Source organism: Amblyomma mixtum, chromosome 6 (genome assembly GCF_055824585.1).
Source record: "Amblyomma mixtum isolate Tamu chromosome 6, ASM5582458v1, whole genome shotgun sequence".
In the NCBI taxonomy this organism is placed as follows: domain Eukaryota; kingdom Metazoa; phylum Arthropoda; class Arachnida; order Ixodida; family Ixodidae; genus Amblyomma; species Amblyomma mixtum.
Genome location: NC_143017.1, coordinates 50,598,416 through 50,622,846, shown reverse-complemented (window position 1 = coordinate 50,622,846; position 24,431 = coordinate 50,598,416). Strand labels below are relative to the sequence as shown.

Below are 24,431 nucleotides of genomic sequence, written 5' to 3'. Positions count from 1 at the left end.
CATCACGAGACACGAGGAAAGTTTGCGCTCAAATCTCGTGATGTTCCTTTGTGGTGTTGTTCCCTTGTCTAGAACCAGCGCTCCCTAGTCACAGTATTCACGACCAACTAGCCCCCTAAAAAGATTTATTGACGTCAGCTTTCACGTACATCAACAGGAACTAGTATAATTTCCGGCTTTGTTACTGATGACTCTGTTGTCGCGTTTTGAAACGTACGTGCCGTTTATTATGCTTAAGACATCACAGGTCGGTTGTGTTTTATGAGGAAGGGATGCTGAATAAGAAAGTTTTTAGTGATGGCTTCATTTGGAGCACAGACGTACTTTACGTGAACGCTCATTGTACGTGCGGCTTCGTGTGCAGCCTGTCACACACCTGTGTAGAGCGCGCTCGAAAGGCGCGCAAGAAAAACAGGCTTCCGTAGTTTACGAGTGGTCTAGAGCTCGAAACTAGACCTTAACGTGCATGCACATTCCCACAAATCATGTTTTAACTTGTGATTTAGTTGGTTTATTGGGGTTTAACGTCCCAAAGCGACTCAGGCTATGAGGGACGCCATAGTGCAGGGCTCCGGAAATTTCGAACACCTGGGGTTCTTTAACCTGCACTGACATCGCACAATACACGAGCCTCTAGAATTTCGCCTCCATCGAAATTCGGCCGCCGCGGCCGGGATCGAACCCGCATCCTTCGGGCCAGCAGCCGAGCGCCGTAACCACTGAGCCACCGCGGCGGGTAAACTAACTACTGAGTTAATGGTGTCTGCTCCCACCTTCGTCCTAGTTTCCCGTTCTCAGCACATCCGAATCCGGTCAGCAGCTCCCTCCGAAGTCCCTGCATGTACACTTGTCCACATAACTTATCTAAGGCGCTCGAACGGCGCGCTCTTTCGTGCATTTGTGGGCAATAGCCCCTATTGAGCAGGCCCGGCAAAGCTGTTCAATAACTAGTTATTTATTGAACGGCTTTGCCGGGCCTGCTAAGCAGTGGCGACTGCCACAAATGCACAAAAGAGCGCGCCGTTCGATCGCTTTAGATAAGTTATGCGGACAAGTGTACATGCAGGGACTTCGGAGGGAGCTGGTGACCGAATTCGGATGCGCCGAGAACGGGAAACTCGGACGAAGTACGAAGCAGACACCATTGTCAAATCACTTTTAGGATTATAAAGCCGCGATTATAATTATTGGAAATTAATGACTGGTATCGACGATGAATAAATGGGTTTGAAAGGAGATTGTGTCTCCATATATCTATCGCTAATGATGCGCATTACAACACGTGGTGTCGCCAGCATTTTTTTTTGCCCTCGTGAAAGCGTGCCTGTAAAGGGATGCCGGAAAGAAAGGCGCAGCGTGCCAAATCTACTACTACGCGGTACACCAGGAGTTTCTCCTGCACTGTGCTTATCAACGACTGTTTGCCGTCCAGCAGGAAGAGCTCACCCACCCATGATGGTGAGGAAGGCGAAGAGTGCCAGGTAGGGGTTGTTGTGTTTGTCGTTCCTCACCACAGCATGATCCGCGTCGGCGCTCATCGCAGCGACCATCTGCGTGATAAGAAAATAGATTGCTGCCATCGGTACCGCGGATCGAAGCAACGGTCTCTAACAGTAAGCCTGTTTACATGAACTCGACAGAGTCGAGTCGAGTTTGCTTGTCGGGTAAAAAAACAGTTGTCGGGTTCATGCAAACGCTGTCGGGTCGAGTAAAATAAGCGGCGGGTGAGTCGAGTTAGCTCGCCTGCAGGGCGTAGGTTAACTCGCTTGACCCGCCTTTCTAAAAGCATCCAGTCGAAGAGTCTGTTTAGCGGGAGGGGAGAGGATAAATGTGAGCCTGTTTTTCGCCTGCGCTGTCGCGCCTCCGAGACAGTGGTACCGTTCTGCCATCTCGGAGGCTGCCATGGCCCACTGCCGCTTGCGCTGTTTGACGCTTGATGTCGCTGGAGTTGACGCGGTCTCGACTCGCTAAAGCCGAGTTCATGTAAACACGCAGTCGTCGAGTTGGGCTGACCTTGCTCAACTCGATCCCCTGACTCGACCCGCCGCTGTCGGGTTCATCTAAACGCCGCTAGTGTAAATAGGCAGCATCAGGATGAAATGTCACTTACCCGAGGAGCAGGAAACGTATGATATGGACTGTTCCCGTAGGTAGCGAGAAGGCGTCGTCACGCAGAAGGGTCTCAAGGCCGTAGATGTCCCTACAAGCAGGAGAGCGTCCGCGGATGAGAGGTAGCAGTGCCGAGACGTCGTAGAAGCGCCCGAGAGAGAGACGACTGCCGCGAGGCGCGTCTCGTGAGCACGGAGGACTTTCTTCTTCTACTATCCGTGCCAACACGTGCACGCCCGTGATAATGACGAATCACTATGGTCGGTTGCTGCATAAGCTAAGGAAAAGCAACTTCTGCTCTAACTTGGGAAGATGAGATCACAGGCAGCTGCAATAGATTATACCTTTTGCAACATCATAGCGTGAAGAAATGGGGCCAGGTCGGTAGTGAAAAAGGAATCGTAGATCCAAAATAATGAAAACAAGCTCACATCTTTTTTGGAACCTGTAAATAATTTGGCGTGAATGCCAGCAGCTTTTACGCTAGCTATGAAAGACGAAAACGCAAAAGTGGAGGTCTATAACTCTGTCCCGGAGAGCTAGCTTGCAACACTAGACGGCTGTCAGACTTTTTTTCTTAATATTAACCTTAGATGGGTTGAAATTTTGTCAGCACCAGCCCGTACGCTTAATTTAGCACTCTACCTAAGCCATTAGCGGCAGACTTACCTCACCGTTATAAAAAGGATTATTTTAGCTTGGGGCTCTTGTAACCGCAGCTCGTAATAATCGCTAGATGTCGAGCTGGATTTGGCATTTTTCACGCAGTTACTTCGGTTGTTCGGAGTTATCTTGGCTTTCTTTCGAGTTATGTGTCTGTGTCGCTCTCTCTTAGTAGACTGGAAAACTGCGGCATTCATCCTCGTATTGCTGTTTTGATACGCACTAACATCTCAATGATGTGGATTGCACGAATCTACTAAATAATTTGTATATTTGTAAATTAGTGTAACCAGTGATGCTATCATTGTTGGTTCGTGTAGTGCAGAGCAGGTTATAGAAGGTCTCAATGCTACACGCAACCGAGCTGTTCCCTGTTTGGATGTGGAAAGTCTGTTTTCTGACATTTACCATTGTCTTTTCAGCTGATGCGGTAGCAAGGAGATTGCCAGTGATAATGGACCGTTTTTATACGCTCTTTACGCGAGCCCAGTTTGTCTGGTAACTGAATGTCCGCAAACATTGGCCGGATACTCTTATCGATGAAGAAGCGTGAGGCCACCAGGACGCAAGAGAAAATGACAGGTGACACAGAGATGTACCGCAGTAAGTTCATTCCGGGTCGCGCCTTCTGAATCGCAGTTGTTACGCGTGCTCAAGCTTCTGACTCAATTACACTTGCGTTTAGTACGTTGAGTTTCGGTGCCTGGGCGCTGAAGACTACGTTCAAACGAACTTGCAGGCACCTTCACGAACGAATCTACCAACCTGAGCATAGCTTACCGCGACTAGGTTTCGCCGGAGGCGGACGCTAATGCAAGGATTTGCTGAAAACGCACTCACTTCCTGTCCTTGCTACTAGCATGTTCCGTTCTCTGGGGGCAGCAAACAGTTGGGATTTCGCAAGGTTGAGTTTTCCTGCATTCAGCTTCGTTACTGCCCTCTGTAATTAAATTTCTACCTGTACGAATCTGGACTGGCGGTCTCCCCTTTACAGCCATTTTGTGCTGAATCCGAAACTACAGACCAATTACTGCTGCCCTGTCGCCGCTGCTCGCTGAGGCGGATTCTAGAAATCGCTCTTCAATAGTTCGGCCTGAGCTTGTCTATTAGGCCTGTTCTTTCACTTGGGGCTTCCGCGTTTGGCTACGACAAAGAAATGTACACCGCGCCAAGCAAAATTTTCATTCAGAATTGAGATCGATCTCGTGTTAAAGTTTTCGTTAATTCATATTCCTTTCAGAGCGGAAACCTATGATTCATTATTTTTCACAGATTTTTGTTTCTTGCCCGAAACTCCCTCTTCTTTGGTTCAGTTGCTTGTTTATAGCCGACCAGAGGCGTCAGCATGGTCAGCTGCGCATGATGCGGTGTCGCGGCACCTCTCCAGGTATCATATCCGGATGAGCTCAGTACCATACCCTTGACACTTCAGTACAACTTGAGGGGACCAGAGAGGTCATTGAGTTGGTTTAAAATGATTTTTTTTTCTGATGCGAACCTTGAAGGGCCTGACCACAGCATGGTATTAACGTCATTATAGGGAATATGAAGAATTATCTTCCCTCTAAGCTGAAGGTCAATGGGGTGAATTATGCTGGAGTTTCACTTGCCAAAGTGTTGAATTAACACTTTTTAGCTGCCGGAGCATACCGATCTTCTGCTAGCTGTCATTGAACTCGGTCTGTAGACTCATACTTACCCTCTTGCAGTACTGATTCTATATCTTTCTCCCCTACTTGAGTGGATGAAGTTGTTTCTATCAATAATTCTTTTAGAAACACCTGCTCACCTAGAGGTGACGAAGTTGTTACTTTTCCTATCAAATAGGCTGTATATATTATTGCTGGCCCTCTTACGCGTAATTGTAACAGAATGCTGATGTCTGGTGTATTTCCTAGCAAATTAATAGTCGCGTGCGTTATCGTTTTATTCAAAGGAGGCAACAAAACTTACCAGAATAATTACCGTCCTATTTCGGTATTGCCTCTGTTTTCGAAGTTAGCTGCGCGTGTACTCTACAGGCGACTAAAGAATTTTTTACAAGCTAAACATCTTATCTTTCCCTTACAGTATGACGTTGCTCTGCTCTGTTAGATATTATTTCTCTTAGATATTAAGATACTAACAACAACAGTATCAACAGAATCTGCTCTGTTAGATATTAGGAATTCTACAATTAACAATTTTGAAAATAGGCTTTTTTTCTGTTGGAATTTTTCTTCATTTGTGTAATGCTTTCGATTCTGTGAAACATCCAATACTGCTCCATAAATTAAAGACTTATGGCATCCGTGGAGTGGAAAATTCACTTTTGAAAAGTCATCTAACTGCATGGATCCAGTATAGTCAGATTCACGGTGTAAAATCCAGTTTTGGTACGATAAAGTTCGGTGTCCCTCAGGGTTCAATTATGGGAACGCTTTTATTTATTCTCTATATTAATGACATTGTAAAAATTCTATTACCTTCTAATATCGTGATGTATGCCGACGATACTAATGTCTTTTTTTTCTGACTCCAATCTCCAAGTACTTGAACCATAGAGTTTCTTACTATTACCTAGAGGGAAAGCTGGCAGCCTGTCTATGGGAGTTCGCATGGAGACTCCTCGAGACCGCTTCAGCCACCATGGGCGCTCAAAGCATCATGGGGCGGTGAGCTACTTGTTGCGGAACTCCAACTTTTGGCCAAAAAATAATGCAAGAATAAGCGCTATTCGATAATCAAGAATGTCCTAACATTCAATATTCTGTCTGTAAATTGCAACAAACGAGCAGAAAAGCATTTAAGTGCAAAGTTCGCCCAAAATAAGGCATGGCTAGCTCTCCTATTGGCCCAGTGATGAACACTACAAAAACTAATATTTCGTAATTAACAGGCGCACTTTTAAAAGTAAATATGTTTTCAAAAAAAATGTTGTTGCTTAAACGCTATAAGAGGTTTTTAATGGCATGTCAAAAAGTATTTTTAATGGCATTTCATAAAAGTAAAACCTTTTATTGGCGTCGTGTGTCGTCGCGTTTTCACTACTATGGGTTTTACACACTGTGATCGCGCGAAAGTCGTCTGCGCACACACGAACAGCGTTTTCGGAATGAAACGTCTTAGTAGTGCCACTCCGTGCTCCCCAAACTCTACGACCGTCCCGCAACAAGTAGCTCACCGCCACGTAATGCTTTGAGCGTCCATGGTGGCTGAAGTGCAGCGCCGCCAGCTTTCCCTCTAGGTAATAGTAAGAAACTCTATGACTTGAACAGCAATCTAAGGCCTGGCTTAAAGAGTTAGTGGCTTGGCTCTGTGTTAATCAACTTCAATTAAACGTCCACAAAACAAACTTTATGCTCTTTCATCCAAAAAAAAAACAAACCATTCGATCATCACATCAAACTATCTTTTAATGACTTCAACATCGAGCAAGTCATAGTTGCCGGTTTCTTGGAGTGTTTTTTCGCAGTGATTCGGGTGGGAATGATCATATAAACTACATTAGACTAAAAGTGGTCCGATCTATTTCTGTTATATATCGTATTAGGCATCTTATCCCACTACAAGTTAAAAAAATTGCTGAGGCTCAGCTTGGCTAAGCCTGGGGAATGCGAAGCATATTAGTGGCTAGGCTTGGTAATACATGGCTTTCCTTGGTTGAATACTTGGTCATTTTAATACAACCACTAGAAGCCTTCGTCGTGGGGGAAAACAACGGCATGGCTACAGCGGAACGCCGACTAACCCCGAGACGCGCGTTGGGTCAGCGCCTGGATTGCCACGGAAGCCGCGTCTGCCTGCCCGGTGGAGCGAGCGTTTCACCTACACCGAGTGTGAACGCGCGTTCGAAATGCGCGGGAATGCGTGGGTGTGACGGCTAGGGGTCCCACGGCGACGGCGCGAGGTGGAGGCCGGCTCTCTCATCCGATGTCACGTGGTGTGACGTCACGGTGTCACGTGGCGTGACGGCTAGGGGTCCCACGGCGACGGCGCGAGGTGGAGGCCGGCTCTCTCATCCGATGTCACGTGGTGTGACGTCACGGTGTCACGTGGGGGTCCCACGGCGACGGCGTGAGTGGTAGCTCTAGCAATATGCTTCGCATAAAACAATTATATTTTGCCCTTGTTCATTCCCACCTGGTATACTGCATTCTAATGTGGGGTACCTGCAATAAAACTGATTCGTACAAATTGCTTTCACTCCAGAAAAGAGCTGTACGCTCAATCGGTTCAAGTTCATATGTGCAGTAAATCTTTTTGAAACATTTTCATGTTCGCAATTTCATTCATTCCTACAATTTGAGTTTGGCACTTCACATTTTTTTATAAAGTCAAGCATGACTTCAGCTCATTTTGCAATACTTACAATTCAAGAAAGGCTGCATATGGTCTACGTTCAGTTTCCCTATCTACTGCAAAACCCAGAACAAATTATGGTAAACAAACCACTGATTATCAAATTATAACATCATGTAAATGCCTATCAGTCTCTTGTTCAGATTGCTTTAGAAAATTATAGTGCGTCTGTATTTAAGAAAACACTGAAGATTATTTTCCTCCCGGGTTAACTTTCAGCTGCACGCCTCTCAATTATTAAGGAGCCTAACAGTAATAGTTAAAAAAAGTTTACTATACAATGTTAGTTAACCAAGCTGCTAATTAACACGTCTTAGCCGTATTCTGATGTACTACACCACTGACAATGCTATACTGAAGAAAGCGCTCTTCTAACTCAAATAGCCTATTTTTCAAAATTGTGTAAAATCTTAAGTGAAACACCCTGTATATGTGTATGCAATACTGCCCACCATGGCACGTTGCAGTTAAATTAATGATTGGTCGCGAGAGGCTGCTCTGGAAGAGCAACCTGGCTCGCACAAGGCCCACCGACACATAACCTCGGATAACACAAATTAAAAGAATGTGGGCCATGTATATGCGGAAATTGTATTTTATTTTTCTTTGGTATGCATAGATTTATTTTTACGCACACAAACACCTTTCATTTTTTTATATATTCAGTCTTTGCTTTACGGTCAGAAAAAGTCAGAAAATGAGCCGATGGGTGTGCAGTACTTTTTATAATACTGGATAAAGATCTCTATTTTCATTTTGTTAAAGGTGAAAAGCTTGAGCGTGTTGTGAGAAATATTTTAAATGAACGAGCTTCCTCTTTCTTCCAGACGAAGTCACAGACGACTTGTCGTTCGAGTCGGTGGCTGTACCTCATGAGCGTGATGATGCCGAAAACAGCTCACCTCGTCCCTTCCGACGCGCTTGCCACACTGTATAGGTCTTGTAGCAGTTTCGGATGCTAAAGCGGCTTTGTTGACGGTGTCCTTTGAGCGCGTTCGTACATCCGTCATGTCTAATAGTTCCGCTGTTTGGAAGGGCGTTCGAATACCCAAGTCCTCGGAAACAATTGTGATTATTTTAGGACATTCTCTTCGCACAGCATATGTGACGCGCTAGAATTTTTATTTGTCAGCGTACAGGGCCTTCTTCGCTCGAAAGGCAAACTACGAGATCTATGCACTGCACTGAAATTGCAAGTGTTTAGGAAAGGGACATTGTCTTCCTTCTCAAGTAGTGTGACGTCGTGCAACCGACAGCGTATGCATTATTGTCTCGACTACAAGCTGCAGCTACTGATTTTATGGGCAACTCCTGCCAACTCTGCTAACAACAAAATTAAAGCTTGACGAAAAAGCTGAAGCCGACAACGCCTACTGCAGTCCACTTTAGGAAGCAATTACGGGTGGCTTTACCCGCGGGCTCGACCACCTTTCGCAGCGAAAACCTAGTCCAAAGGATGCAACAATTGCTGCTGTTATTCATCCCTATTTCAAGCTGCTATGGCTGACAGCAGAAATGGAAGACTTCCGCTATAGCTCGGGAGCTTACAGAACAGGCTGTTATTTACTTGGTAAACTCGACTAAGGTCACGCACTCTTCCACACACGGTTTAGTAAGTTTATCATTGGTTGCGGGATCAAAAAATGCATCATCTGACGCATTCTTTGCGTTTGGAGAAGACAGCGCAAAATGCCTTAGCTCTCAAGAGGCGCTAATGAAAGTTGAGTTTTTGAGCTACCTCCAAAATCCTCGTGTGGCATGCACCATTCTTCACTCTTATCCGTTGGTAAAAAGTGCCTTCATCAAGTACAACACGGAAACGTGCTCATCCGCTACTGCAGAATGTTCGTTTTCATTTGATTCGCTGAAAGCAAGACCGGAACGCGGGGCTGTTTGCGACCGGCGGCTTGAGCAAGAGCTGTTGCCTAAGACTTTGAACTAAAGATACTTTTAAGTAAAGTAGTAACTTCGTAACTACAGAGATTAGAACGGTATTTTCATTTCTTTCTTCATTTCATGTTTCCTTTAATTATGTTTTTGCTAATAAATACTTTCATACCTTTTTATTTTTCCTCGTATTACATACAGCTGTATAAACAGAACATTCAACTCGAAACGTGTGCTAAACCCTCTGCCGGAGATATAACTTATCGTCTTTCTCGAACGCGGGAGCTTGCACCTTTCTGCACCGGGCAAACGCAGAGGCGAACACTGCATGTAACGAATGAAAAGTTTCAAAAACATAAAAACTTTATGCGATTATAGAGTTGAGTGGTCACAGACAACCTCGCGGGATGAACATCAGCTTAAAAAAGTGAATACGCTTGTCTACTAAATATGGTCGGCCATTTTCCTTCCCTTGTCTGCTCAATTAGATATGGCGTCAGTTCAATGCCTAAATTCTTATGAAATTACTGTCGTCGACGATGCGCCTTGAAGAAATGGCAGCCTAACTAAATTCGTGTGGCCAGGCAAGTTTCAGCCGTTTACCAGCTGAAACGAGCTAAAGATTCAACCAGCTAAAGAAAATACGAGGTAAAGATTCTAGAAACCATGAAGAAATTAACTTAGCTAATCACCGTATTATCGCTTTCAGTAATGTATCGAAGTATTCAAAGTACAGTGCCGGGTATCCATATCGAAAAGCGATTCCCTAGGAACGAAGGGAAAACTTTGTTTTCCTGTAGTGCTTTTTTCTGCGGCTTTCGAGCACATTCACAGATGTTCTCTCTTTGGTTTTATCCCCATGAGTGCCCTCTGTCGACGTCGTCCACCTCTAATCAATGGTCGGTTGCCATCAGCACTGCCGCCCGTTGAGCTGGCTGTACCAGAACCTTGTTGGTCTTCACAGCGGTCGCTGGACAAGAGTGCCTCCCATTGCTCCGCACCAAGGTTTTGTATTTTGGAGACCACGTCTATGTTTCGGCAGGCCCATGTGATGTGATATAGAGTAGGTTTTTCGCCGCACCAGGGACATTTGTCCACGCATATCGTAGGGTGCACTTTGTTTAGTATGTGATCACAAAATGAACAAGGGAGGGGAAAACCTCAGGTTGCTTCAGCGAACGTTTCGACAAGGAGACTTGTCTTCGTCTGGGCAAAGCGTTCATCATTGGCAGGGATTAAATAGGGCCTTCGCTCCGAGGAGGAATGGCCCCGGTGGGGGAAGGAAAGTGGTGTGAGAGGGGATGCGTGTTTTGGGTAAAAGCCTGTCTGTAATTGTTTACAAGTGACAGCTTCCTCTCTGCTGAGAGGTTTGTGCGGCGGGGGATATCGCATTCTTCTTCCTCTATAGTTTTCTAGTATGCTGAATATTCCTTGGGTGCTGGCGGGAGCTCCGCGGTTTCGTCGGGTGCTCAGGGAACCAAGAGGCTGACAGGATAGCTCGAGGATACGTTACTTTCCGAGCAATTCTCTAAATGTATCTTGTACCGGTATCGAAAATACATTTACTACAGTTACAGGCCGCCCTGGAAAGAGCGTTCTCTGATTCAAAGGCGCGAAATGGACACTGTGGTGTACCTTGGTAGTGTGGTTGGCAGGGTCACGGCCTGTGATAATCCTTGGGAACTGCCACGTGGAGACACGCTTTTGCTTTGGGAGTACGACAGGGGGCCCCCGCATAGAGTACACGAATGCTCCGCTACGACCAGCGCCAACCGCCTCGTTCCAAAGAGTTGATTTTGCACTGTTCTCCGCGCGGGTGGAAAGGGTTATCTGCGCGCGCTTGTGTCGGCCTGTGCGGCCTCTTTTGCGCAGGGCAGCCTGTGGGGCTCCGAGTTATGGGCTCCGCCGCCTGCAATACGAGGGTCACTGGGAGAGTTCTATCACGTTCAGGAAGCTGCCGACGCTTGAGTGTGCCTGCTCCCACGCGCAGGCCGTTCCCGTAGGAAACAGCAGGGTGTCGATGACCTCAGAGCTGAGAAACAAAGGGCCGGAGAATCTGCACCAAAGGTGCCGTGCATCGGAGGGTGATGCGTTTGAAGCTCTCCTGGGCGCAGTGTCACCGTTAGCGGTGAGACCATGCATGAAGCAGCGCGTCGACGTTCATACGCTGCTCACCCGGTAAGCACAGGATCGCAGCTCGTTCGGTACTAGTGATCAAGTGGCCGACGGTGGCAGAGGGTGCGTACTCAGCGGCAACACTTGCGTCAGGGTGTGGATAGGTTAAGCGTTGAATCACTGCGTACGGAGTGCCATCTGCAGGGACGACACTCGGTACAAACCCATGGGATCCGTGTGGGCTGCAAGACAAGCATCAGGTTGAGTCCGAGGTTCAAGGACGATGAGCTCTTTGTGGCGATGGAAGAAGCGACCTGCGACAGGCGGCAGTACTGGCTACTGTTAACGCCGGGATGGTGGCTACGGCAGTTGCGCCGCCACGCTCCCGCGATTGGGAGCCTTCCATGAAACCCAGCAGGAGTTCCGCGAGCTTCCTGCGGAGGACAGCTCTCGCCTATGGACTGATGACGCACTGTCGCCTCTGGCGTTTGTTGCGAATGCCTGAGATGATGTAGTGGCGTTGCCGGTCCAAAGGGTGTAGGGCCCTCTGCTTTGCGAAAATCTTGAGAGGTTATTCACCCACCACAGCGCGACGCCACCCTTCCTGGCTTCTAACAATCACGCTAAGAGCAAAACACGCACACTCATTCTGAAAGCTGTCTACGTCATCAGCGGCTCACTTTCACGACAGAGTGATTGCGATCAGTTTTCATCATCCGAACGCGGCCTGTAGGCACAAGCGTCGTTGATGACGACGAGTGCGCGCCTCATAAGTAACGGCTGCATCGTAGGGGGCAGAGGCTATGCAGTACCTCCTCGTAGAGGGCATGTTAACGAAAGCGAAGGTATACTAGCAGGAAAATTGCCCCGCAGTATGTTGGCCGCGCTGAGCAGAAGCTGTGATTCGCAGGAGCTTATCTGCGGCTATCGATCAAAGCAGCTTACACTCGGAAACGATTCGTGGCTGTAGTATTGGACCAGTTACTTCGGGCAGTGCTAAAAACGCGCGGTATGCGACGCAAAAAAGTGCCAAGAATAACGCATTGATCTAACGCCTAAACTACCTTGTAGAGTTTGGGCCCTCATTGTAACTTCATCAGAGAACCATAAGCAAGAGGGGGAGCAAGGCCAGCGAAGTGAAAAGAAAAAAAATGCATAATACTCACCCAATATTCATCATGCTATTCCTGCATAAATGCCTTCCCATATTTTGCGCTTGCGGTTGGTGAAATATTAAACACCTTTTTCTCCGCTATTCTTCCTCTTACTAAAGGCCCTGAAGAATCACACATAATCACACATAGTGTTGCAATTTGCCCGCAGATCCGTTCGTGATGCCTTCCTTGAGAAAGCTCGAAAGCAGAGGATAACGTCAGAGGACATTGAACTTGAACCGAAGACACAAATCTTCATCAATGAGCACTTGAGTCCTTCAATGAAAAAACTGTTTGGTGCAGCAAATGCTAAAAAGAAAGAACTGAAGTGGAAGTATGCATGGACTCGGAATGGCAAAATATATGTGCGCAAAACTGACACGTCAAATGTCATTGCGATCACCCACCAGGATGATCTGCGCAAAATTGCGTAGTTGTACCTGCTGGCATCCAACCTAAGTACTAGTTCCGTGACATGGGTTATGAGCCACATGAGGTTACGCATTTGGTTAAACCTCAAACTACTGCTTTGTCTTTTTTCCACTTAAACATTAGATCCTTAATAAACAAAGAAGATGAATTAACTATTCTACTGGATACTCTCGAAGTTCCACTCACAGCAATAATGTTGACTGAAACATGGTACACTTCAGCATCGAATGTGTATCACCGTCCTGGGTATCAGTGCTTTTATCAAAACCGAAACGATAAAAGAGGAGGCGGCGTCGCGCTTCTACTTAAAGATACAATATCGTGTGAAATGGTCGAGGAATACACGGCAACAACTGCTGATTACGAAGTGCTCACTCTGCGAAGCTCAAACCAACTTTTTTGTGTCATGTACAGGCCACCGTCTGGCGCCATAAGTCATTTCTTAGCATTTCTCGGAAATATCTTTAGCTATGCATCATACGAATCTATAGATATGGTTTTAGGTGGTGACATCAACATAAATATGCTTTCAACTTCACAATCACAAAAAGAACTCCATTCTTTAATTGCAGTGAATGGATTCTTTAGCTTAATAACAAAGCCCACACGAGTGACTTTAGAAAGTACGTCTTTATTAGATGTCTTCATTACAAATATTGACACTAACTTAATAACCGCAGACGTTGTTTACACAGATATTAGTGATCACCTTGGAATCTTTATGCTAGTTAACAAGCCCGTGCGTTTTAATAAAAGGAAAAAGCGAATAATTTATACACAGTCTATAACTAACAAAAACCTTGATTCCTTTTGTCATGCTATTAGCCAACAGACTTGGAATAATGTTTTTGAGGCGGATAGTAGCGATACTGCTTACTACAATTTCATCACATCATTTAAAACTGTATATGACGCGCACTTTCCACTAAAAAAAGTAAACGCGCCATCTAGGGCTAGGAAACCTTGGGTAACGTCTGAGTTGCTGCAAATGATAAAACATAAAAATAAGTTGTACGCACAGTTTGTAAAAACTAAAGATGCAAGTTTGTTTAGCCAATTCAAGAAGTACAGAAATAATCTTACATCAAAACTGAAGATCGCTCGAGAAGCTTATTTTACGAATATATTTTGGAGCTCGACTGAACAAAGATCGGATCTTATGTGGAGGAAATTAAATTCCTTATTACGGCCATCTAACCCTGATCTTCCTGATAACTTTCAGCATGAGGGAAAGCGTATTTGTGACACTGGCTTAGCTGATACTTTTAACAACTTTTTTATCCAGCAAGCTTCTCAGAATCAAATGGGCAGCAGTCAAGATTACACTGCATTCTTGAAAGGATGCAACAGTTCATCATCACTTTTCTTTGCTCCGACAAACTGCGCAGAAGTTTTCTCGTGTATAAGCACAATTAAAAATAGCAAGTCAGTGGACACAAATGGCCTCCAAATAGCACCCGTTAAACATGTTCTTCACCTTATATGCCCAGCCATTACGCACATTTACAATTTAATATTATCTACCGCTGTATTTCCGAAAGAACTCCAAACTGCTCGAGTGATACCGGTTTTTAAAAGTGGCGACAAATCTTTGATCCAAAATTACCGCCCTATATCTATATTACCGGTATTCTCTAAAGGTATAGAGAAGTTACTACATGGCAGAGTCCTGTCATTTTTTAGCAAGCATGATCTCCTCCTTGACTTTCAGCATGGTTTTCGAAAGAATCGATCCACAGAAACAGCGCTACTTACACAAAAAGAAATAATAATAGATAAATTTCAAAATAAGGAAATAGTTGCAGGTATCTACATAGATTTCACAAAAGCGTTTGATTTATTAAGTCACAAAATTCTCTTACATAAAATGGAAACCTACGGTATCCGTGGAAAAGCACTAGACTTAATGGAATCATACCTCTCCCATAGAACACAGTATGTAGACTTTAAAAGCTCCTTGTCCTCAGTACAGAATATCTGCACAGGAGTTCCCCAGGGAAGCATATTGGGTCCGCTTTTATTTTTAATTTATCTAAATGATATTGTGCATTGTGAACCTGATAGTACATTTGTATCTTACGCCGATGACACTTCAGTGTTCATTTCTGGGAAATCAGAAGATGATATTGAAGAAAAAGCAGGTAGAACAATTAATGCATTAAATACATGGGCACAAGCAAATTTTTTGAAGATTAATCCTAAAAAGACTAAAATAGTGTTGTACTTGCCGAAAGGGAAGGTATTGTTTAGGCCACTCAATGTATGTTTAAACCTTGATCCTGTGGAGATAGTGGATTCTGTCAAAATCCTTGGTGTCGTGTTTTCAAAACACTTGACTTGGAATGATCATGTGGATTATATCAGATCCAAAATATCTTCAACTGTCGGAGTTTTGTCGCGCCTGCGCACCATTCTTCCTGTCAAAATTAGGCTGTTGCTGTATAACTCCTTAATTCTATCTCTCTTACAATACTGCATTATCGTTTGGGGTACCACTGGTATCACGAACATGACCAAGTTACATCTTCTCCAAAAAAGAGCTGTGAGATGCATTGCTGGTGTTCCGTATTGTTTCCCTACGAGTGACCTCTTTTTAAAATATGAAATCCTGCCAGTCATAGCTTTACACGAACACAGACTTTTAATGAGTTTCAAAAGTGCTTCGCGGAGCAATGAAAATTATGTTGGTAATTTGGCAGAACTTGCAAAAAACACCCATATTCCACAAACCAGAAATAAAGAAATGTGGCTAGTTCCTACACCTAGAGCATATTACTCACAACAATCTATCTCGTATACGCTGCCAGTGCTATTAAATAACTTACACAAAGAAATGTTTGACCCTTTCCAGCATTCAAATATCGTTATTAAGAAATTTTTTCTGAACAAGTTTGTGTCATGACGCTGCATGTATTTTTATGTTGGTACCTTTTGCTTTTTTTTCAAGGTGTGTTATTTTCTTTTGTGCTATAATGTATAGCGCAGAATTTATTGCCGCTTGTCTGTTGCAATGCCAGCGTGAAAAAAGGGGGCAGGACCTCTGTCAAGCTTTCGAGCTTTTAGTCCTGTCTCCTTCTCTAATATAGAGAAAATAAAAGGCTGATTGATTGATTGATTGATCTCGAGGCCGTACCTGTTCGGCCAGCATTTTTGCTACTTTTATGTACACCTGGATAACATAAACAATATTTTATGCTACTTACTCCAACATCTATACTCACTGTTCCTTGCACTCGGCCATGGATGATAGTCATGTTTATAAAGGCATGGGTGCGATTATTATCCAGGTTAACTCCACATTGCGCACGCGAAACTGGCTCCGCGAATATTTGGATTGCTAGCCCTTAAATCCATTTCTTCATTGAAGATACAAAGTAACGAATACATGAGCTTTGTTTGCTACTCACCTTTTCGGTGCTGAAGTCGATTTGTGTTTTCATCACGCAATGCTAGGTTGCAGTCCACCTTTGTGCACACGTGCGAGTGTGTGCAGCTCTCCATTTCTTAAATGATATCACGGCAGCGTCGACCAGACAGTCATTTAGTGTCCAAAGAAGCACCAAGTTTCTCAGTAATACTTAGATGAGAAGCTGGCACCATCATCAGTTCGAGTTTCTTAAAGTGCGTTCAATTTGTCGGGGGAATTCCGGGAATACGAGGTTTTGTATTAGGCTTAGCTAGCGTTCGCCAGAAAACGTGGATTCTGCCACTGAATCGGCAGTTGCGCCACGGTGCTCTTCAGTGCCCTCGGATGAAATTATTTGAATTTGTGTAAATAAGTTATTTAAGTAAGTGTAAATTTAGTGTTAGGCTGGTATGGTAACTTTAACAACATTTGCTCGAGGTTTGCCGCGTGAAGAGTGTTATTGTTCCTGCTGAATCCACGCTTTATGCCCGAATTGCCCAGCCAATTACGAAAACTAATATTCCCGGCATTCCCTCTCGGTAATATCGAGAAACTCTATGGGCGAGGCCAGAGCTCTGGGCGAAACCAGAGAGGTTACGCGCATGCGCACAAAGCGCTTTTCAGCTGCAGCGTCGTCTGCTCGTCTGACGAACAAGTGGGCTGTGTCACGTCAGCAGAACAGCCGAGCAGACGACGCTACAATTGACATGAGCTGTGTGCGCATGCTCTTAATCTTGTCCGCCTTGCCACTGTGGTCTTTCTTGGGACGCTGAACGACCGTCTAGTCGACTCTGCGTGCTGTTACCGAAAAAATACAGAAGTGCACTTTAGTGTGTTTATGTGTGAGAGAGAGCTCAGGGGGTAATGCTGAGGGCCATGTTCGCCGTGATTGGCCCCGTATGCCCACTCCATAGGAAGCCTAACATCCGAGCTACGCTCCACAGAGGCAAATGTGGGAAAACAATCGGTTTTATTAAAAACATCAACACCGACATTTCGAAAACAACACTGATTGTGAGCAATGCAGGTAACAGGGGCATATACAAACGATGGCGAGTCCCGGGAGAGTGAGTGTGAACTATACGCCGCTAATCGCAGCGTGCGTGAATGTGTGAGTCACCAAGCCAACACAATGCGATGGGGCCGTAAATCTCCTGGTTATCATACCGGCAAACTAGTCTTCATTCCTGATCACGTACATCCTCTCGCTTCTCTCGCAGCGCTATTTTGGAGCGCTTATGACCGATTAGTAAAGTGAAAGTTAGCTTCATATCGGTCCTCAATGTTAGTTTAATTCTTTTCTTTTAAGGTGATGCATTCGATAGGAATAACTAAATATCTCGACGCCTTGTCCTCTTTCTGCCTGGCTTGAAAAGCTGTACTTGACTGACTGATTTGTAAAGCCATCTTTTCAATCGCAAAAAAACTTTGCCTGAGTTTGTTTGCGGTACCACGAAAAAAGTTTGCTCCACAGTGTACCGGATAATCTTGCAGTCCTCCTATGCCTCCTATTCATCACTACCCTCGGCCTGGTCCTGTCGATTCTCGCATAATGGCATCTCCCGCTGACATCGAGTTATCTATGCGCTGCAGCAGTTGTGACGACCGTGTTTCAAAACCTACTTTTTTTTTATTTGTGGAAAGGGGGGGGGGAGCGGATGGTAGTCAAATAAAGGCGTTTAACAGATACTCATTTTGCTGAACATGAACTGAAATACTTGAAACCTTGAAAACAATTACGACGTAAGCATAGCCAGGTCTATTTCAATCGGCGCCACTCTAAGCACTGAATGCTCTTTTTTCACAAGCCTATTCACAATCATGGGTGATCAACCTATATGACGCAGCACTCTCGGGCCGGGCAGACAACTTGCACTGAAAGATATCAGTTGGCTCTTGACTACAATACAACAAGGTCCGCACGCCTACTAACAGTTGCACAAGGAAGGTGTACAGATAATCTTAATAAGAAAAAAAGAACTATTTTGAGACCATATGAACAGACAAGAAGAACACGAGACGGTCAGACAGGCCTAATGTGTTATGAGGAATGCGTGGAGGTAGTTTCACGAGATTTCACAGTACCTTGCAGGAGTTTGCTTTCAGGATCACGTAAGAAGCATCGTTATTATTCCGGCAGCCGGTATTAAAGCTTACTTTCCCGTGGTGCAGAAAGACCTGTCTCTCTGTTGTTTAACACTTCATCGCACAATAATATGTGCTTGCTGTATGCTTAATATCCTAGGCGGTGCGAGCTGGGCAACATTATTTTTCTCTCTTTTTCTTCTGCCCACACTAATATATGTATGCTTAATATTGCGCATCCACAGAAATTAGCAACCCTCACAAGGCGACCAAATACGGAGGACCAAGGATTCCAGAGATACATGCGCCTGTGTAAGAGAGACAGCTGTAACCGACGCAGGTCTGTTTAAGGCCTTTCCCGTAAACACAGTCCATTTCCTGCTAATAATCTTTCGGACATGAGTCGGCCATAACACACAGCGAGCGCAAATGGGATAGCGGTATCGCGCACAAAAAAAAAGAAGAAATCGCACACTATTGACAAATGTCGTACGAGGCCAAAAACGTGCTCTGTAAGCAACCAGGCCCAAGGATGGGCAACATAAAGCGAGGTGAGGTCGGCAACAGCGCAGATTTCCATCAGGTGAGCGCATCTTACCCTCCAGGAGAGCTGAATTTGCGATTTCCGGTATACATCAGAGAGAAGAACAGGTGCATTACTGTATACCCACGAATTACTTGACTGCAGGAGATGGTAGTATCAAACACGACCACTTCTGTTTTTGTGCTAACAGAGTGTCCATCTACCAGTGAGTTCAAAACATCTCTTCAGACGTTAAAGCGCTCTAACAGTAGAGCACCAATGAATAGCGTGTAATAGCGAAGCAAGGCCTGTAAACGTTCGTGGCATAACCACGCCGAAGTCGAGAATAACCGCGCATTAAACGCAGCACGTTCCTTACACAGCGCGGTATATTAAACTCGCACTAGGATTGGTGCAAAACCCAGTCATGAAAAATACAAGTGTTCCGCATCACTTCCGTTCATGTCGCTGAGCTATCCTTAGACCTCACTCTAAAATTATGCTTGAAAACTCGATTCACGCCCATGCAGCACATTCTAGGGTATTTAACAGTTGAAGTTCTGTACAAAAAACATAGCTGTCACCCGGTAGACAGAACAGCATTCACAGGCTAACAGCTGTCGCTCATGGCGTAAGTTCCCTTCACAGATGGGAAAAGCACCTTCAGGATCATTGGACGCCATAAGCGAGACTGACACCAAGACCATCCCCCCCCCAAATGTTCATTCACACGCATGCTGCACAGAATTCTCTGTGGACTTTAGGTGCACAAAATGTACAAATAGCTCGTACCGAGGTTATACACCTTCCTGACTATACTTATGTTTACACACTTAACAGGCACGCACAGACCAAACGACGACTAGGGATAAAAAACAACAAAGAGATATAGTTGACCAAAACGCAGATGACTACGTGACCAGCTTGTCCAAAACTTTTCTTGCCCAGAGTTGACGGCGCAGTTAAATGCCTTAGCTACGAGGAGCTCCTTTTCCCAGGAATAGCTCAGAGTGCATCCGAACAAAGGTGCGAAGCCTCTAAACTGCCACGCTTGTTTGACTAGACAACTTGGCGTGCCTGTCAGCTAGATCGAAAACACCACGCGCCTAAAGACACCGTCGTGGATCACAGTGCCCAGGCATACAGGCAAGCTTGGTCCCACCGGGCGCCCCGCGCCTTCCTTGGTCGTCCATTTACGCTACTGGGTGAGACACTATATTCTAAACTATACGAACACGTTTTTTTCCAACTAGTGCTTCAGTAATCCGGCACACAAGGTTTATTTCCCCAAGGCAGCGCGCCTCAAGCTGTACATATCGCACTTAACTCGGAAGGCAAAAAAAAAAAAAAAAGATCAGCGCAGAAAGTTAAAGTATACTTTTTGTGGACGATATATAGTCGAATACAGCTCAAATAGTCAGCCAAGCTCCACCAATATTCATGACTGTCACACCACGTTCCCCCATGACAAGGAAGGAATCTCTTTGTTAAAGCTTTTCTCGTTGCCTAAAAAAAAGCTAACCAGAAGATGAAAATATAAGCATAACATTTTATCCTTTCGATTTGTTTAGTGGAGTAAAACACTAAAATATTAAGTTCGTTTACGGCTGTGATTAGCTAGCAGCGTAATAAAGAACCCCACGAGCCCTGGGCTGTTGTTAGCAGTTACACCTTTAAGTTATGTCCAACTACATTGCGCTTTGATTGAGTAGCATAGTAAAGAGCGACGCCATCTTGGTTGCCCTTAAATATTTGTTTTTCAGCATTGTAGTTGCTCAGCGCCTGGGTTATTATCTTGCATGTCAAAACCGGTGTAATATACCGATCATTTGCTTTCGATTCTATTCTATTCCTATGATCCACCTTGCCGATCGGCCACTTCTAGCGATAAATTGACGTGGGTGTTTCTGATCAATTGACGAGGGGAGAACAGCATCGATATAGAATAGCAATGAATTAGAGTAGCCAAGGCGCAGGACATTACATTAAAGGCAACTAACCAAGCAAACGCCTTCTATTGACAAAGCAAAGAAAACTGAGCCAAGAGAGCAACCTATAATCTGGTTGCTGCTCCGGACGACTCCCTTACTGATCAAAGTGATCGAAAAAGATTCCCCATTTACCGAAATATGCTATATAAACATGACCGCACCGCAGTTTGAGCATACAACATTCTCACGGCCTTATCACACCGTGTTGAACAACAACGCGAATGAAATAACCCGGGAAGGTGCGAAGCTCTGAGCTTGTTGCTCATAGTGCGCTCCAATAACTACAAAAATACTGAATTGCTTCAAATCAAATGTGCAGAAGACACGTTTGAGGAGAGAAATCAAGATATTTACTGGCTGCCGTTGGCGCAAAAATAAACTTGAACCCTTACTGCTGATTTAAACGCATGCGTTGCAGTGTGAGTAAAAAAATTAAAACAACAGACATTGTGTTCTGGCAAATAAAATCCGGCAAGGAGTGAGGCTACTGTGCACTGTAGGAGCCGGTGGTTTGAAGCTTAGTAGTTGGCATAGCATCCGAGTCGCGCAAAATGTCCCATAGCACAGATACAACGCCACGACTCTTGTTCAGCCATTTGCCTGACACAGCCATCCGCCTGACACAGACTATGGTCTGTCGTTGACCTTTGACCCGAGAAGTCCGTTAGCTCCGGGACGTCAAAGTGGGCCAGGACGGGGCACCGCTGTTCACTTCTCAGGTGAGCTCGCTCTTGTAGAGATAGTAGAACCAGTAGATGACGTTGAAGACGAAGAATATGAATGGGAACATGATTCGGCACACCCTGTCGACGTTCTGGGATCTCTTGAGGTTCTTTTGAAGCTCCATGTTTCCACGGCTGCTGTATTTGTTGGGGCCTTCCTCGCCGTCTTGCTTCTCGTTGGCCTTTCGGTTGCGCTGTGCGAGGGCGGAAGAGACCAAAAAAAGATCAAGTCAGAAAGCTTGCCTTCCACTAATCAGAAATACAAAAAGCAAAAATCAAACTTTTATAAAGTTTCGGAATTTCTGCCCTGCGTACACATCTAATACATTCATCCTTTGCGACGTGGTCTGCAAAATGAGTACTTAAAATATTGATCGTATAGCTCACCGAAGGAATTAAATAGAAATCTGTCTCTTAAGGTACAGGCACTTACAGAACCAAAGACACGACGCATCCTTCGCCTCTGCGTTCTTACGTACGCTCACCAAGATCAATTGTCGAGTGCAGTCGCAAAAACATACAATAAGGATTTTTAATCTTCTTTTCTGACATTTGCATAGAAAATTTTGGAAAATGAGAGAAAAATTTGGAAACTCAAATAACCTGACGTGACATGACACTGACAGTTTTAATGTTGCATGATTGAAAGAGAACAAGAACATTCGGAAGAGTGTCATTGTCTTAGGAATCAAGAAAGTTACACAACGTGCCACCTGTTTTGTTATTAACGTATGTCAGCAGACACTGGCTTAAAGCTGTACGTGTCGCCTAAATTTTAATACAAGACACACAGCATAAATGAAGTTCGCAAAAGTTAATGTTTCATTATGCCAAAGAGTTAAACAGAAAAATTTGATGATATCTAGTAGCCGAACGCTTAAGGCATGCTAAATGCAGGAAAACGTGTGTAACACTAAAAACCTTTTAAGAGGAAGTCTTACCTTTAATCTCTATGCGGAGTTAAAGGTTATTTGCACCATTATGAAATACCTTTATTATAAAGCTCGCACTCATGCCGGGTGAATTTGCATTATATTTACCGTGAAGCTTCTGTTGTGTTATATTAACTGGCTGGTGAGTTGCAATTTATAAGTATTTGACGATAGCAGCATAGAAAGGAAAATAAATTGCGAATTCCTAGTAGAAAGTATTGGTGGTTGAGTGTAATGGTTTAAAAAACGAGAATACTGAGATCGTGCGAACTTCTGTGCCATAATAAGCTCTGTTAAGGTGTATTCTCGCGTTCGTATGACTCTACAGAGACCAGGTACAGGTAAGACTTCCTTGCAGGTATAAAGTGAGTTTACAATCACCCGTCAAGAGAACGTGCGGTACCTTTTTTAGTCTTGTCCACTGAAAAGAAGCACAGAAGACTGTGATTTTACAACATGCATCATGCAATTTATGCGTGAGTGTGGTAAACAGGTATGCACGTAGTGTTAGCAGACATACAAGAGGAAGTTCTCTGAGAGGTTAAAAAGAACAGTGCTGAAAGAAACACAATTCAAATAGAAGTGCAAGAACAAGCAGGCGCCACAAGGTAGGCGTTAAGGCTAAAAGGCACAGTCGTCGCATTCGTAACCCATCACCTTTGCTGAAATGGACAGGAAAAGATGAACACAGATTTTTTTTTTTTGACAACAGGAGACATTTGAAGCTGTTCTCTTACTCAGCGACAAAATCGGATTTTGTTAAAGAACATTCGCCGTGTTTCTCGTAATCGATTCATTCCATAAAAGCGGCTAAAAATATCGAATAAATTTCCGCATACCATCATTATTTAGTCCCATATTTGCTGAGCACGATTACACTCACCGCTATCCTCTCGGCTTAATGCAAGTAAATTTCAGCAAGCAAATTAAAGGAGTAAAAATTTACGGCAAGCGACCAAGTAAAGGAGTTCGATCGCCTCTGCTCGGCCTCCAAAGCTCCCTGAGAGCTTCTTCTGCACCGAGTTTGGTCCAGGCTGCCGCTTTAACGGGCCAGTTTTATGCGAGGCACGTAATTCTCAACTCGGCCACCCAAACGCACTCTTCGCCTCGGAAACGGAGCGTCCTCCTAGACTTCGTTCGCGGCTCCAGCACTTAAGCCTAGATTGCATGCGCAAACAACTTTGAGTCCCGCCAATTGCGTTCGATACTCGTGATGAACGATCATCGCATTTTGTAAAAGACAAGAAACATTACTCGGAAACGTCTTATTTCCTGCCCGTTGTGCCTTGAGTGTAAATATTTGACGCTGAAACTTTCTGCGGCGACAGCAGTGAGGTAACATGCAGGCTACCCTGCGAGGATTAATTTGAAATGGTACACTGTTCAAAGCGCTCATATTCTGTAGATGTTGCACGCAACGTACTCTATGCCCGATTAGGTTTTACTGAAAGCTTACAAAAAAAATCACTATGAGACAAAGCTTGATGCCTTCATTAATTCGATAGCATTAAAAGCCTAATCGAGAAAATAATTTGTGGTCATAAAATTCGCCCATTGGCTGGAGAGGTGTGACGTCACCAGTGCGGATAATTCCAGTTGGCTGGAGAGCAGTGACATGACTTCGGGTGAATGCATGAAGAGTTTCTAATTCCATCGCATTGCTCAAACATAAGAGATTTAGGTGTCCCTTCGAATTTTTAGAATAAAATGGTCTCTTGTTTTTGTGACGACTCAAGTAGCCAGCACCAGCTGCTTTAAGTAGATCTGTCGAACATCCGCAGCATCATCCGAGTGGCTCAAAAAAGGATCGCAGAGTGGTTAGCCGCGAACAAAACGTCTAAGCGAATAGATAGATGATCGAATAGTGTTAAAAGAAGAGGAGAGTGAAGACGAAGTGGCAAGAACAGGAAGAAAGACACAATAATAAGGAACGGAAGATAGCACGGTCGCCTTGCTCGTCCAAGCCCGAAGCAAGCAGGAGACAAAAGAATAATAAACAGAACAGAGGATTTCATCAATGGCTAACCTCTTCTTCGTGCGTTTCGACGTCCCAGGTTTTGTTCTTCCGAGG

At 44.6% G+C, this 24,431-nt stretch overlaps 1 protein-coding gene across 3 annotated transcripts in view; it reads right to left on the bottom strand.

Moving 5' to 3' along the window:
* Nucleotides 1–17,058: 17,058 nt before the first annotated feature.
* LOC149339059 (glycine receptor subunit alphaZ1-like) overlaps nt 17,059–24,431 on the bottom strand; it is a 176,152-nt gene continuing 168,779 nt past the window's right edge. For 2 of the 3 annotated variants that reach the window (XM_089547880.1, XM_089547879.1), the window contains exons 8-9: nt 24,387–24,431; nt 17,059–21,622 (exon numbers count right to left, since the gene is read on the bottom strand). In XM_089547880.1, the coding sequence (XP_089404006.1) occupies nt 21,422–21,622; nt 24,387–24,431 (246 nt within the window). In that variant the 3' untranslated portion in view covers nt 17,059–21,421. The remainder of the gene's footprint in view (nt 21,623–24,386) is intronic. The other variant, XM_089547881.1, reaches the window with a different exon arrangement.